The sequence below is a fragment of the Fistularia commersonii genome, chromosome 27, assembly GCF_037954325.1.
Source record: "Fistularia commersonii isolate RoL2024-O1a breed Wild chromosome 27, RoL_Fcom_v1.0, whole genome shotgun sequence".
NCBI lineage: Eukaryota > Metazoa > Chordata > Actinopteri > Syngnathiformes > Fistulariidae > Fistularia > Fistularia commersonii.
Genome location: NC_141310.1, coordinates 1,352,973 through 1,369,295, shown reverse-complemented (window position 1 = coordinate 1,369,295; position 16,323 = coordinate 1,352,973). Strand labels below are relative to the sequence as shown.

Below are 16,323 nucleotides of genomic sequence, written 5' to 3'. Positions count from 1 at the left end.
ACAAATTAAAATATGGTTGAATAAGATGTATGGTGGCTTTAAAGAGCTTTATGAACACATAACACTTTAATAGAACACAACTTTATTGAAACAGTCTCAACCAATAACATTAGTGTATAAAGGTGATGGTGCAAGAGGTGACACTGAGAATTTAAAAGGCGTAACATGTCTACAATAAGATCAAGAGAACGTGGCTAATAGCACAGGGCATAATTATGAAATCAGATCAATAGTGGCGGGGTATTTTTTGCATTTATTTTGTACAAAAAATAAATTAATGATATCTTTCAAGTTTACAGGAATATCTATTTGTTTTAAATCACACAGACTTGCTGATAATCCTACATGGAGTAAAGTTCAGCATTACGTGTTAAAAACATTAAGCGGACAGAGGCCAACCAAAGCAGGCTGACTCTGGTGGTGGTGAACAGGCCAGGGGTTTAAAAAAGTACGATAACCGATGACAAGGAAAAATGTAAGAAAAGTGAGCCGGGGGTGGACACATTCGAAAATCCTGAATGATCAACACGGTGCCACAAGACGTCCTTAAGACTGCATTGCTTGAACATTTCCCCGAGACAGACCCCGTGGTGCTTGGGCAGCTCCCCGTTTGTAACCTTGTTGGTAGCCCTCCTGTTGGAAATAACAGTGGTTTAGGGTATCTGGTTTCAGGTAACACAGCTTGCTTTCAGCACTACAACTGAGAATGCTGAGATGATACGTACCCGCTGGTAGGAGCTACTTGAATAGTCTCGGGGCGTGTTAAATTGGGTTTGACCATAACCGCTGCTGGAAGTGTTTGAGAAAGGAGGGCGATAGCCTTCATATCCCCCTGATCAGATCAAAAACACCATTGGAGTCGGTCAGTTTTTTGGGGGGGAATTATATTTAACCACAAAGTGTTATTGGATCATCTCAGTTCACCAAATACAACTGCGATGTAGAAACTTGAAGCAATCAATCAAGGCATGTTGCATGTCTGTGAGATAAATTCATATAATCAAACGTATGAGCACTTCTCCCTTCATCTTTTTCCTTCAGGGGTCACCACAGCAAATCAACCTCCACCATCGAACCCTATTCTCAATATCCTCCGCTCTCACACCAATTACCTTCATGTCCACTCTCACTACGTCCATAGATCTTCTCTTTGGTCTTCCTCTAGACCTCCAGCCTGGCAGCTCCAATTCCAGCATCCGTAAATATATTCACTATCCCTCCTCTGTAAATGACTGAACCATCTCAGTCTAGCTTCTCTGACCTTCTCTCCAGAACATCTGACATGTGCTGTTCCTCTGACTTATGTGCACATGCATACATCATTAAAGAGAGGTAGGTTGACCTTGAAGAATTTTAAGTAAGTTTTTCCATCCACAAAAGAATGTACGACATTACATTTTGTACATTTTTGTGTTTATAAATGTTTGCAGGAGCCACCTTTCACTCAATCTCAGTAGAGAGCTCTTCTGAATGCACAGCTCCATACAGCAAATACAATAGTCAGTAGAAACAGCACAATGCAAGCAGTTGGTGTGTTTTGTACCTCTGAATCCATTGGAGGAGCCCCGGTAGCCATTCATCATGCCCCGCGTGCTCCTTGGTCCGCCTCTCGACATGGTCCTGCTGTTGTAGAAGGACTGACTTGACTGTCCAAATGCTGCCCCCGGTGATGGCTCTTCATGCACCGGAGAAGGTATAACCTGTGTCGGGGGTTGAAACCCTGCAACTACTAAACAGATGCAGAAATAGCAGAAATCAGGTGAAACATAGTTTTACAAGATTTTGACCTTGTGTCTGATGTAAAAAAAAAAATCCATAAAAATGTTTTGTGAATACATTAGCACTCTGCCACCTGGCTCTTGTGAATTCTCACCAGACTGCAATGCCTCCTGCGGCAAGGTGGGTTGGTCCACAGTATTCTCAGGCTGACCACTAAAGCTCTGGCCAAAGCTGCTGGAGAACTGGCTTGGTTGCTTCAGAGGATCTGTTTGGCCATCGGCTGCAGGGGGCACAGGTGCCTTAAATACCTGAAAAGGAGCAAATAAACTTGCATTTCTGACTATATTCAAACAATACAACTTCACAAGCCTACTGCCCAAAGGAGTTCCAGCATTGCTGTTTCATAACAGTTTTACCTGTTGGCCAGCTAAAAATCCAATACATGTAAAAAACAAGTATTAGTGCTGGAGAAAAGAAAGAAAACAGGAAGGAATGGAAACAGAGGGGTCAACTAATTATTGCCCAATTGCTTGTAAACTGTTTGTTAATATTTTCCAGGGCCTGTGGATAAACAGATGTGACTCTTTGCTGGACTCAAGTAACGTAGCGTACCGCTTGCACTGACTGGAATGGTGCGGCGTTGACATTGATGCCACCAGTGTAGTTGGGTTTGGAGACAGGCGGAAAGGCGGAGGGCAGGGAGCAGGGGACAGGGGGCTGCTCAGAGGACAGAGACAGTGTGGCCTGGAAGGGTGAAGGAGGGTTTCAGAGGGGAAAAAATAGGAATTGTAAATGAACTGAAGGTAGACCACATTCACACATGTACCAATACTAATTTCTTATCTTAAGACTTTTTTCAGCTTTCTAGATGTACTTACTTGTGCCGATACCTGTAGTCCGGACATCGCACTTATTTTCGGAAGTCTGGACTCCGAGTGAGCTGTTAGGAACATGAAGAGAAGATCGTCTTACTAAATTTATTTGCCCAAAAATGAGACCAGAATACCTGTGAATGTCAGTTGGGTCTAATACCCAAGCGTCTCATGTTGACATGGTCAAACAGGCTCTACTCACATGGCGCACAGGCCAGCTGCTGAAGATCAACAGTTGGCACGAGCTTCATCGGCTGAGCAGACACAATGGCCGGATCGAGAGCCTGCCCGTCAAACTCCAACATTGAGTCCTGGAGAACCAAAACAATATAGCATGTGTTAAGCCAGCGCTGTATTTTAGGAGTTTTGGTATCAAAAATGTCTTGGGAGGACTACGCCTTCATAAAGATCTGGGTTGGGTCACTCATTTAGCATTAAACTACTGTGCACTCATAAGAATGTGAGGGTAGCTGGGATAGAATAACATAAATGTTATTGTATTCCACATTCATGTTTAGAATTTAGTACTACATGTGCTGTTTATATTCATTTTATTTTTCAAGGTTAAGGCAGTTTTCCAGCAAGGCGCCATATTTCATTCAATTTCGTTCATTCATTGTTAATACTGCCTTTCCTACACACAGGGTTGTGGAGCTTAAGCCTATCCCAACTGTCATTGCTCAAAAGACTGGGGACAACATGGACCAGTTGCTAGTTAGTCAGTGGGTCACATACAGAGACATGACAATTCACTGTCTTATTCACACACCTAATTGAGTTAGAGTCTTCAATTAACCTAATGTGTGTTTTCATATTGTGGAAGGAAACCAAGGTTAAAATGGGGAGGAAAAGCAAACTCCACAAAGCATGGCCTCGGGCCAGAGCTGTCCTTGCTGAGATGGGGAAGTGCTGACCACTAACCAATGTTCCCTCTAATTTTTCATATGTCTGGGCATACAGACAACCTCCCTGAGCACACTGAGGACCACTGTGAGCAACATTAGATGTGCACGCTGTGGCCACACACCAGAATCACACCTGGGATCACAGCTTCCATTTAGTCCATATTTTTCCATCAGAAAACTCACTCACTTCTTTAGCTTTGCTGCATGTTTTGCAGAGCAGACCTTTCTCACTTGAAAAAGAAGAACCGTGAAGGTTGCCTCAGGAAATGGCACTCTTGAGTAGAAACCTTCGTGAGTAGGCTGCTGAATCCTCTCACCTGCATGAAGTTGTAAGTCCCTTGCATCTGAGCCATGAGGTCTTGCAACGCCTGCTTTCTGACAACTGGGTCAGTTGGAGGGGAGTGAGTGACACGCTTCACAGAAATGGTGGGTTCTGAGACCAGCTGGGCCTGGGGCTGGTGCTGCAGGGGATTCACCATCTAGACCGCAGACATGCATGCGGGACAGGAACATTATAATCTCCAATGTGGTCTCGTGAGAGAAACTGAAATGTGGCAACATCATAGTACAACATACCTGTGCTTCCTGTGACCACTCCTCCACTTGGTCTTTGTCTGTACCACTGTAAATGGTTTCTGGAATCAACTGTCTGTTTATAAACTGTAACAAAAAACAGTAGCACAAATTAGAAAACAAGCATCAGTATCAGGAAACTGATTCAACTGGAGGTTCATGTGCAATAATCACACCCATCTCACCTCCGCAGTATCCACTTTCAGAGATTCAGAATCATTTTCAGCAGATGTTCCTTCTGAAAGATGTATGAAAAAGCAAAGGTGTTACTAGGTGTGCCATTATCTAACAGGTCTATTATGTTGGTTGTCGAAAATTTACCCAGTTGTGATGGCTGCTCCTCACTATCGGCCTCTGCCCCTGCAGCCTGCTTTTCTTGCTTCTCCACTTCCTCACATGTGCCATTCAGATGAGCTTGAGCTTTGTCAAAGTAGCCACTGAGTAGCACTTTGTCCAAAGTGTCCTTAAGTGACTTATCTGTGAGACAGCATGAAAAATGGAGGAAAACATCGATGTGATTCACCTGCTCACAACCAGCCACCAGCAGCAAATGTCAGCAAAAACCTAATGAAAAATATCAGTAAAGCATGACTTTTGGGAGGGTGCTTGAATTATTAGCAGGGGCTGAAGTATTTAAATTCAAGATCAGATGAGTCAAAATCATCAAGATGAGTCTGTCATTGACACATTATTGCAGATGGATCTTCTAACATAGTTTTTACTGAAACACTGATTTCATTGTATTTTTTCCCAGCCCCATCTACCTCCATCCATTTCAGATTTCCATACATCATTGAGGGAAGACCAAACACTCTGAATTTATTGATCAGACCAAAAATATCTCATATCATCATATAATCTAACATATACGTCACCTTTACCTCAATGAGATAATGGTCCAGTCTGAGCAGGGCCCTATGTCTGACCCCTCTTTGCTTGCCCTCATACCCCCCGCCGCTTGACACTTAAGTTAGAGGAAGGGTAGGCTATGCAGTGATAAGCTCTGAGATGGACTCCCTTGCTTAAGTGAAAACAAGATCTCCTGAGATTTTCATTACTTCCCCTTTAGCTTTCGGAAGTCTCTGAAACTATTCAAGATTCTTACGATTAAATCTGGGACAGTTTTCCGAATAGATATTTTATAATCCTAAATGATTTAATCAAGTCCCTCCCTTGAGCTGCCACCTTATCATTGTAGAGCAGTTTGCATGTCCCAGTGATCTTAGGAGCTCAGTTGTCTGCGATTTTATGCTCCTAATGGGGTGACTAAAACAGGTTTAAGATGAGGGACAAGACAAACTGCTGCTCAGAAGACCCTCTACAAAGAAAAACAAGAATGGCCAGTGTTTTCCCTTGCCCAGATGAAGGTCACTTTTAGCTGGTTGGGAAGGCAGAGCAGAATATAGCTTCAACAGTCACTCAGACGAAAAACTTCCTTAAGGTTCACTGAGGCCATGGAGACACTTTTGAATGGCTTGGAGGAGAATCTAGTCCACCTGGAGGGGGGGGGTTCATCAGATATTTGAGTGGAATCAGGAGGAGCAGTGTGGTTGTCGTCCTGATCACGTGACAGTAGACTAGCGCTAAGCCCTCAGCAGGATCCTGGAGGGTACATGGGAGTTTGCCCAACCAGTGTGAAACTTATGCATTATGAGTTTAGAGGGGCGATTCTACTACCTTTCTCAGGGGGTACTGGGGTGAGTGCTCTGGGAGTATGGGATATCGGACCCCCCAATATGGGCCATGTCGGAGCCTTGTTGCTGGCAGTAATTCAAATTTGTTTCCAGTAAGCTGCCTTATCTGTACATAGCCTTTTTAAACAGAATTGAGACACAGACAGGGAATTGAGGGGATGATTTGGTGGCCTCAGGATTGGGTCCCTGCTTTTTCCAGACGATGGGTTTCTATTGGCTTCATCTGACTATCATCTCCAACTCCCAATGGAGCGGTTCTCATATGAGTGAAAAAGAAACTGGGATGGGAATCAGTTTATTTGACTACATACCAAGCTCTGAATGAATTAAGTAATTCCAGAATAAACTTATTATAAATGACATACTACTCAGATTGTAATACATACCAAGCTCTGAATGAATTAAGTAATTCCAGAATAAACTTATTATACATGACATACTGCTCAGATTGTAATACTCTGTAATGGTGAAATAAATGTTTGTGTGGGTGTCCTCATGTAAAATTTGTATATAAGTAGTTCCTCATCAGAAGGAGATTCTAACATTGCATTGGCTAATTCAGTTCCAATGCAGACTTGCATCTGTGTATGTTTTAAAACAACTACCTCTCTGAACTGCTCGGATTAAGACAGCTCTTGATAAGATGAACCTGAAAGTGGACATGTTAAGAGAGCAGTGAGACAGTGTGGAGGGTGACTTGATATGGACCCAATGTTCCATGAAATCTGAAAACACTTACATGTTGTTCCTGCCACAGCCTTGTCTCTGCTCTCTAGAAGTTCCCACAAGTGCAATGAGGCCTCTGCATATTGGTCAGTCAATCTGCAAGTCATTCAACATGGTAATTTAGAATTTAATTCAAACTTATATAAAGTGTCCTTGTGAACCCTGAAAGAGAACCCTGAAAGAAACTTTATAAATAAAGTGGACTGTTATTTCTTACCTACTGGATTTGTTAAAATTAACTTCCCCACCATGGACAACAGTTTATATAGTCAAGTCTATGGCGCGGGTCAGTGTTACAAATGAACTCTAAAATTTGGGTCATTTAAAAAGTTGAGAAAAATAAAAAAATTGAATTACCAAGCATATTACTATGAGAAGCCAGTGATCATCTGGACAGCTTAGACAACTGCAATGCCAGCCCCCTCTCCACTGCATCTACGTTGTGCCCCGACGCAGAAAGGTTAAAGATGGCTGATTGTGCAGGGACCTTTTTTGCCCAGGGGGTGGCAATATAATGCCATGTTGCAAATCATGACCATAAACTCATGTATTTTTAAATTGAAAAAATGAAATTTGAAGATTCTAGGGCAAATTGTAAATGGCTAGAATGCAACTACTTTACAGAACCAGTTTTCATTACTGATCTAAATGTCCAGTCTATAGATTGGACTCTCAGACTACAAGACAGGGTGAATGTTGAACCTTTTTTCCACCATTTTTTGCTTTCTTTTGTTGGTATTTTTAACATATCCAAGTAACTGATGCACATAAATTTTGGCTTGTTTGGAGTAAGAAATCAATTCTTAAAAAATGCTGTTGGGGAAAGAAGCTAAGTTTTATCTACTGATTACATGTTTTATACAAAAAACTAGAAAGGACCAAAATTCACAAGGGCATCCCCGTACCTGATATCACAGTTCCTGCTAGGTCCAACAAGTTTGTTAAACTCTTGAAGCGATGTAAGATCAGCTTCAGTTAGTAAGGGAATTCCAGAGGAACCAGGTCGTTTCAGGTCCTGCCTAACACTGTCTTCTCCCAACTGGCCAAGTACAAACTGCAACTCCAGAACAGTCTTCAGCCGTCGCTGTTCCATCTCCTCCCGCTGAAGCTGCTCACGCCTCACAGCCTTCTTGACCGCCCTCTGGACCTGTACATAGAGACCCAGATATTTTGCCATCCATTGTCTACCACTTATCCCCCTCAGGGTGGCGGGGAATGCTGGAGAGGTACAACCCTGGACTGATCGCCAATCACAGGGCCACATATAGACAGACAACATTCGCACATCAATAGCAATTAACCTGCATGTTTTTGGACTGTGGGAGGAAGCCAGAGAACCCCCAGGAAACCTAAGCAGACATAGGTACAACAGAATTTGCATGAGGGTCCTCTGTGCTGTGAGACCCAATGACTAACACCTGCGCCTTGGATGTAGATATTTTTATGTAAATGTAAATGTTCTGCATTCCAAACCACCGTCAAAAACATGACTGGATTAGGTAATTTGAATAGTTATTTCTGATTACTGCAACAAACCTGTCTTGAATGTGTTGTTAGAAATTGTCATGCTATTATTTAAAGATGATGTAGAATCACAAATCTTTGGTGAACGAAAACAACTGCTTACTTCACAAATCAATTTCATAAGAAAAATTTCTGACTACTACTGCGGCATACAGAAAGCTTCAGAGCACTCACCTCTTGGCCGAGCGTCAGGAAGTTTTTCTGCAATTCTCGAGCAAACTCAAGGTTGTTCATGATCTCTTGGTATTTTGACAAAGCCTCCTGGAAAAAATAAAGGAAAAAAAGGTTACTTGCATGAGCAAAACAATCCTTTTTTTTCTTCTAAAGGGTCCCACACAGCCCAAGTCATTAACATTCAAAATAGTGAAAAAAGGGATACCTCCTTTGAAATAAATCATGCAGACACATGACATCAATTCTTAAAGGGAGCCAGAGGACTGAAAACATCAAGCAATTATCAAAGTCAGGTAGTGTTGCTTCATTATTCCAACAAGGCTTTAGGTGCAGCTTCTGATAGTAAAGGGTCTTTATTGTTGCATGCAAAACAGGTATGTTTCTCTACTGGATGGATTCAGGAACACTCCCAGAAATCAGTCTGTGAACAGTTTGCCAGTGCAATCCACAAATGTAAATTTATGCTGCATCATTTTATCAGCAGACAGTTCTAAACCCTCCATCTCTGATGATATGGAGTTGCATTAGTGCCTATGGCTTGGGCAGCTTATACATATAGAAAAGCACTAGCAATGCTGAAAAGTACATAGGGGTTTTAGAGCAACACTCCTGTCTAGAAATCGTCTCTTTCAGGGAAGGCATTGTATATTTCAGCAAGCCAATGCTAAACCACAAACTGCATACATAACAATAACATAGCTTCACAGGAGAAGGGTCCGGGTGCTGAACTGGCCTGCCTGCAGTACAGACCTTTCACCAGTAGAAAACATTTGGCGCATCATTAAACGAAAAATCTGGCAACAGAGGCCCAGAACTATGTAGCAGTTTGAATTCTGCATCAGACAAGAATAGGACAAAATTCTTCTCCTAAAACAGCAACTCGTCTCCTCACTTCCCAGATGTTTACAGACAGTTGTTTAAAGAGGGGCATGTGCAATTTTAGACATCGTCCTATTCCAACTTTTAAAAGAAGCATTGGTGATCAGATTCAAAATGAGCTGATATTTTCCATGAAATGGTGAAATGTCTCAATTTCAACATCTGATATGTTGTGTGTATTCTATCGGAAATAAAATGTGGGTTTATGAGATTTGCAAATCATTGCATTCTGTTTTTATTTACATTTCATGCAGTTTCCCAACAATTAAAAATGTCCCCAAATCTGGTGTTGCAACAGATTGCATTTAATAAAAAAGAAGATTTTCAGATATTCTTCAGTACATCAGTATACAAAAAACCAATGAGAAATAGCACCATGTAACACTGCAAAAAAAGAAAAAAAAAAAACATACATAAACAGTATACAGTCAAACACATACATACCAGCTGATCCTGATTCAGATTTTCTCCCTTACTCTTTTTTGCCTGATAGTCATCCAACTTGGACTGTAAGAAAAATTTCAAAATTGAATGATAGAAATCCAGTAACTACTTTCAGTTTCTAAAAGAAGTAAAAGAATAAGATAGGAATAGAAAGAAAGACCATTATTTGTCACCATCAGTTATACATGCAGCACAACATCACAAAATTTGACCGCCTGCATTTAACCAATCATGGATAAACCACAAGCCACTTAGCAGTTCCAGGGGAGCAGTTAAAGGTTCAGTATCTTTCTCAACAACACTTCAAAGAGGCTCTGAGACATGCAGGAATCGAACAAGGACCATTCGTGTCCAAGCACAATCGTCTCTAACCCCCTGATCCATGCTGCCTCTTGGATAGATTCTGGTCAGTTTTAAGCAACATTATGTAAAGATGCTGAAAAAAAAACAAGATATACCTTTTTCTTTTCCATGTTCCGAAGCTTTTTGTCAATCACACCAAGAACCTGCTTCATGGCCTCTGACTGACTTCCATTTCCCTGGTCTGGAGTGGCAATCTGGACAGCACTGTTGCCGACCACTGCTGAAGGCATCTGTGTTGGAGTGGCATTGAGGAAGAGGGTTAGAGGGGGAATTTGTCCACAATAAGTAACTTTGCAAGAAAAATTTTGAAGTTTATAATACAGAATACTCTTCTCTCATTCTGATTTTTATTTTCTAAACCTTTTATAGGTGTATGTGGTTGTTTGGTGATTAGTATTGTGGAAACTTTTTATTTGTAGTGCTGCTCATCTTGGCCGGATCACTCTTAAAAAAGAGATTCTTATGTCAATTAGGTTTACCTGAATCAATTCTAGGTTTGATTAAAAAATAAAAAACAAGAGTTTGAGAAAAATTTCTAATAACAAGTGCAAGGCCTCTCCACTATGAAATTACAATCTTAACATGATTTTGTTTCCTTTTCAGCTTCATGAAAAAAAAAACCTAAAAATTAAAAAAACTATTTTAAACAAGAACTGCCTACCAACATATGCAAATGATAGTGTTGTTACTCTATAAGCCATTTATTGAGCAAATTCATGGTGTCTAAGCGCCAAATTGTAAATGGTCACTTTCAACACCTCTCACGTTCAAAGTCCTTTACACTGGATTACATTCGCCCATTCACACACACACACACATAAGGTCCTAACCAGACCATCAGGAGCACTTTGGGAGCTTCAGTATTTTTTCAGTATTTCAGTCAGCATGCTGAAGGATACTTCAGCATGCTGACTGGAGGAGCCAGGAATCAAAATTCCAACCTCCCAATTGGAGGGTCACTCAGTCTACCAAATGAGCCACAACAACCCCAGGGGAGGGATAGTGATTTTTCAAAGCCATTTTGACTTCTATCAGCTGATTGTTGAAAGAGTTGTTTACTTTCACTCAGCTTGAAGGCAAAGAGTATTAAGTAGGCTATTTGGCATGTTATTATAGTGCGTTATTACCATGACATCTAAAGGTGATATGGGGGAAACAATGGAGCTTTGAGTGCAGCCCGTATCGACTGAAGAGACAGACGTCTCCAAGCAAATCACAGGGTTTTTAAGTTTAGCATGGAGGAGGAAACTAGAATCTGGTTACCTTGTTATAAACCGTGCATTGCGTGATAGAATGAGGCTAACCAATACACGCAAAACATCTGGGCTAAAATGAGCAGTGCGAAATAGAAAAGCAATGCAGCTCAACATATCTGCCCCATGTCAGATTGAAGATAAATAATACAATGAGGAAGTTGACTAACGATCGACGAATGTTGGGAATTTTGTTACCGTTACGTAAGTAACGTTGAGTCTGACATTAACGTTGTAAAACGAAAAACCCTATCCCTTTCCATTTGACTTCCATTTTCGGTTCTAAAGCCGGGATATTTGGATTATGAGGTTATGAGAAAACTAAACAAAATAAACAAACAAAACTGACGCATCGGTCTTAATCTCCCTCTCCTATTGTTAGCTGGCAAGCTAGCCTGCTAGTAAATACTTTGCGCCCGATGCTCCTTACAAACCGATGTCAGTTGCCTCAAAATAAATAAAATTCGAATACGTAATAGTTTTTCCAAAATATACATTGCTTTGTGACTTAAAAGGTGCCAAGACGAAGGAGATGTCTGACCGTTGCGACAACTGGCTTTATGCAATGACCTGTGGTAACGTTATTAATGATAAAAAACGATATTGTTAATCAAATAGCTTTCTGGCTGCTTTTTTTTCTTTCGCTATGACATGCTCCAGTACCTTTATACTCTTTGTCTTCAAAGAGATTTCCTGTGACGGGTATACTGACAGCCGTATCGTGAAATTTGAATATCTCACTTTCAGTGTTTTGTTTTTTGTTTTTTGATTTTTTCCTTTTTCTAGAAAGATGCTCCGGATCACACTAGCCAACGGTTCGGTAGTCTCTGTTGAGCTAGCTAGCAGCAGTGGCTATGAGGACCCGACGGCTTCGAGCGAGGTTGCCTGTCAAAAAATGAAACAGGAGTTATTCTATTGCGAGATAAATTTCCAATCCATGAATTACATTCCACCCGGCATGATTTTTTCCGCCTTTTTTACGGCTCCTTTTCCTTTCAGCGATTGTCCCAGCGATTCACCTGCTTCCATCTAACGGTTAGATGGAGGACATCTAAAATGACGAAATGGGGTGCCTAGCGTGTCGGTATGTGACGCCAAGCGAAGCTTCACCATTCGTCGGCCGGTTGACACATCGGGATGACAATGTATTGCTTCAAGAACCATGAGAAATAAATATAAGAGATTTTCTTGTATTTAATGTTTAACGTTGTTTTTTATAGGCAAGAACTTCCTATCAGTTCCGGGGTCGAGTCTCTGGCTTCGACTTGAAAACAAGAGAGCAGAAAACTGAGCTGTAACATGTTTCCTTTCTGTAATTTTTTTCTTGCTACCACAAGACATGTTGGATTTTTCTTGGAAGGAAACGTTGCAGATAGAGCCATTAGAAATTGATGCAACTGATTTTTTATTTAGTTTATGTGTAATGATGTTTTAATAGGCAATAATTTAAGACTTTGTTTGGTCCGGGGTCAATATGTGGAATAAGGTAATTTCAATAACTTTTTCAAAAATCATAAAACCACCCTGGCCCTCGACTTGTACCGATTTTTAAATTTTGGTCCACTTTGTATTTGAGTTTGACACCCCTGTTTGAACCCAATCCTCTTCTCTCACACAAACTAACTCCATGTCCTCTTTCTTCTTCTTCTTCTTCTTCTTCTTCTTCTTCTTCTTCTTCTTCTTCCTTTCCCTTCAGGGATCACCACAGTGAATAAACCTTTTCCATCTAACTCTATTCTCTGTATCCTCCTTTCTCACACCAAATAACTTCATAGCCTCTCTCATTATGCCCATAAATCTTTTCATTGGTCTTTTCATGCCCTCTTTAAAACTCCTTCCATAAATCTCCTCTTCAGTCTTCCTCTGGGCCTCCTGCCCTGCAGTCCCAACCTCAGCATCCCTTGAACCACATATTCACCATCTCTCCTCTGTGCATGTCAAAACCATCTCAGTCTAACTTTATATCTAAAACATCTGAGACATGGATTCATCCCTGATCTTATCATCCTTCTCGATCCCCAAAATAATCCCAGAATCTTCATCTCTGCTGCCTCCTGTCCTTTCCTGGGTGTCAACATTGCTGCTCTCACCACTGTCTTTGATGCCTTTCTTTTCATTCTTGCTGGTATGGCGCATTACCCTCTGACAATTTTTCCAACCCTTCCACTCGGTCACTGACATTTCTTCACCTCTTTCCACTTTCTCCACTGCTCCTAACTGTTGAGCCCAAGTACTTAAAATCCTCCACTTTCTCTTTCTTTGCTCCCTGTAACCTCACCGTTACCCTTAGCTCCTTCTCATTCACACACACATCTAATCTGTCTTGCCGTCATTCCCCTCCCTCCAGCATACTTCCAGCTCTCAAGATTTCCCTCCACCTGCTCCCTGCTGTCTCTACAGTTTTTAATGTCATTGTCAAATATCATAGTCCATGGACCCCAGTATGTATTTTTTTTTCAATCATACTTTGTATTATTCCATCATCTTTGTAAAATACTTTTTACCTTCACAAAATAACACTGAAAATTTGTATGTAAATGTTAATGAACAGCAATTGATCAACTTCATACAAAAAAAAAACAAAAAACAGTAATACAATATGTGACTGACGTTTGCTAAGAGAGTATCTGTGTCTGAGTTTGTTGAACTTCATCAGTGAGGATGTTTCGTCTCATATGTTGGATGATTCAAAGAGAATGACAAGTCAGTTCAAGTCAGATTTTATTTATATGGTGGAAAATCACTACACGGGTGACTAATAACTTTACATGTAGAGCAGGTTTGGACCTCACTCTTTAAAATGATATACAGAAACCCTACATTCCCCCATGAGTAGGCACTTGGCAACAGCAACAAGGAGAATTTGCCTCTTTCCAGGGAGTAACCTTGGACAGATATCTACTCAATGCAGGCCTTCTGCCTCGACCAGAAAGGGTAACAAAACGAAAGAGAGAAGGAGAGAGAAAGTCTGAGAGATATAAAGCAGGAGGCGGATATGGAGTCCAATGGGCCATTCTCCGTGCTTCCATTGTCAAGGCGGCAGAGCGGAGCTGCGGCCGTAAGGCAGTTAGTGCCTGTCAGGGTGGCAACCTTCGAACCTGCTGGTGGAGTCCAGTGGTGAGGTATGTTGTCAAAATGAAGAAGGAGTGCTATTGGGCCTTTCTGGCATGTGGGGCTCCGGAGGTAGGTGACAGGTACCAACAGGCCAAGCGACATGCAGCTTTGGTGGTTGCTGAGGCAAAAACTTGGGTGTGGGAGGGGTTCGGGGAGACCATGGAGAACGACTTCCGGTGGGCATTGAGGAGTTTCTAGTCCAACATCCGGCGGCTCTGGAGGTTTTGAAAGCAGTGCTCTGTCAGCACTGTGTACGGTGGGAGTTGGGCGCTGCTGATCTCAATTCGAGATGTAGATCGGTGGCAGGAATACTTCCAAGAACCCCTTAACCCCGTTGAAATGCCTTCCACTGAGGAAGCAGAGCCGGGCTACTCTGGAGTGGACACATCTATTTCCGGGGATGAGCTTGCTGAAGCAGTCAAAAAGCTCTTCAGTAGCAGGGCACCGGGGGTGGATGAGGTTCGCCCTGTGTTTCTCAAGGCTCTGTATGCTGTAGGGCTGTCCTGGCTGACACACCTCTGCCGCATTGTGTTGATGTCAGGGACAGTGCCAATGTACTGGCAGATTGGGCGATGATCGCCCTTCTTAAAAAGGAGGATCGGACAGTGTGCTCCAACTACAGTGGAATCACACTCCTCAGCCTCCCTGGCAAGGTCTATTCAGTAGTGCTGGAGAAGAGGGTCTGCTGGGTCGTTGGACGTTGGATGGAGGAGGAGCAGTGTGTCTCGTGGACAATCCTGTGGGGGGTGCTCCGGGAGTACGGTGTACTGAATCCCGTCATACGGGCTGTTCGGTCCCTGTATGATCGGTTTCGAGCTTGGTCCACATTGCCAGTTGTAAGTCAGACCTGTTTCTGGTGGCCGTTGGACTCTGCCAGAGCTGCCCTTTGTCACTGATTCTGTTCATAACTTTTATAGACAGAATTTCTAGACGCAGCCAGGGCGTCGAGGGGATCTGGTTTAGTGGCCACAGGATTATGTCTCTGCTTTTTACAGATGATGTGGTTCTGGTAGCTTCATCTTGGCATGATCTCCAGCTCTCATTGGAACGGTTCGCAGCCAAGCGTGAAGCGGCCAGGATGAGGATAAGAACCTCCAAATCCAAGACCATGGTCCTCAACCAGCAATGGGTGGAATGCCCACTCCGGGTCGGGGAAGATATCTTGCCCCAAGCAGAGGAGTTCTGATATTTTGGGGTCTTGTTTACAAGTGAGAAAAGGGTGGAGCGGGGGATCGACAGGCGGATAGGTGCAACGTCTGCAATGATGCAGACCCTGAACCGGTCTGTTGTGGTGAAGAGGGAGCTGAGCCAAAAGGCGAAGCTCTCAATTTACATTCCCAGCCTCACCTATGGTCACGAGTTGTGGGTGGTGATCGAAAGAACGAGAACGCAGATACAAGCGACCAAAATTAGTTTCTTCCACAGGGTGGGGGAGGTATTCTGGGGACCTTCTTCTTTTTCTTCTTTCGGCTTTTCCCGTCAGGGGTCGCCACAGCGAGTCAACTTTCTCCATCTAACCCTATTCTCTGTATCTTCCTCTCTCACTCCAACTACCTTCATATCCTCTCTCACTACGTCCATAAATCTTCTCTTTGGTCTTCCTCGAGACCTCCTGCCTGGCAGCTCCAATTCCAGCATCCGTCTACCAATATATTCACTATCTCTTCTCTGTACATGACCAAACCATCTCAGTCTGGCTTCTCTGACCTTCTCTCCAAAACATCTAACATGTGCCGTCCCTCTGATAGACTCATTCCTGATCCTATCCATCCTGGTCACTCCCAAAGAGAACCTCAACATCTTCATCTCTGCAACCTCTAGTTCTGCCTGCTGTCTTTTGGTCATTGTAACAGTTTCTAGTCCATACATCATCGCTGGTCTCACCACTGTCTTGTACACCTTTCCTTTTATTCTGGCTGAAAGTCTTCTATCACATAGTACCCCTGACACTTTTCTCCACCCATTCCAACCTGCTTGGACCCGTCTCTTCACCTCTTTTCCGCACTCTCCGTTGCTCTGGACTGTTGACCCCAAGTACCTGAAATCCTCCAGCTTCTTGATCTCCACTCCCTGTAGCCTCACC

General features: G+C 42.5%; 1 protein-coding gene across 3 annotated transcripts; it reads right to left on the bottom strand.

Annotated features, from left to right (window-relative positions):
- Nucleotides 1-65: 65 nt before the first annotated feature.
- On the bottom strand, nt 66-11,975 carry caprin1a (cell cycle associated protein 1a). Of its 3 annotated transcripts, none has more exons than XM_086174639.1 (17): nt 11,790-11,975; nt 9,969-10,103; nt 9,511-9,573; nt 8,188-8,274; nt 7,395-7,636; nt 6,503-6,585; nt 4,391-4,546; nt 4,255-4,307; nt 4,073-4,156; nt 3,814-3,975; nt 2,794-2,902; nt 2,598-2,659; nt 2,332-2,463; nt 1,874-2,027; nt 1,544-1,729; nt 726-832; nt 66-633 (listed from the first exon to the last, which is right to left on the bottom strand). In XM_086174639.1, the coding sequence occupies exons 2-17, from the start codon at nt 10,101-10,103 to the stop codon at nt 547-549; spliced, it is 1,902 nt and encodes a 633-aa protein (XP_086030765.1). In that variant the 5' UTR covers nt 11,790-11,975; the 3' UTR covers nt 66-546. The 3 variants fall into 3 exon arrangements, with proteins under 3 accessions (XP_086030765.1, XP_086030764.1, XP_086030763.1); XM_086174637.1 differs by having other exon boundaries at nt 395-633; nt 1,544-1,726; nt 11,790-11,926; XM_086174638.1 differs by lacking the exon at nt 2,332-2,463 and having other exon boundaries at nt 11,790-11,926.
- Between the last annotated feature and the right edge of the window lie 4,348 nt (nt 11,976-16,323).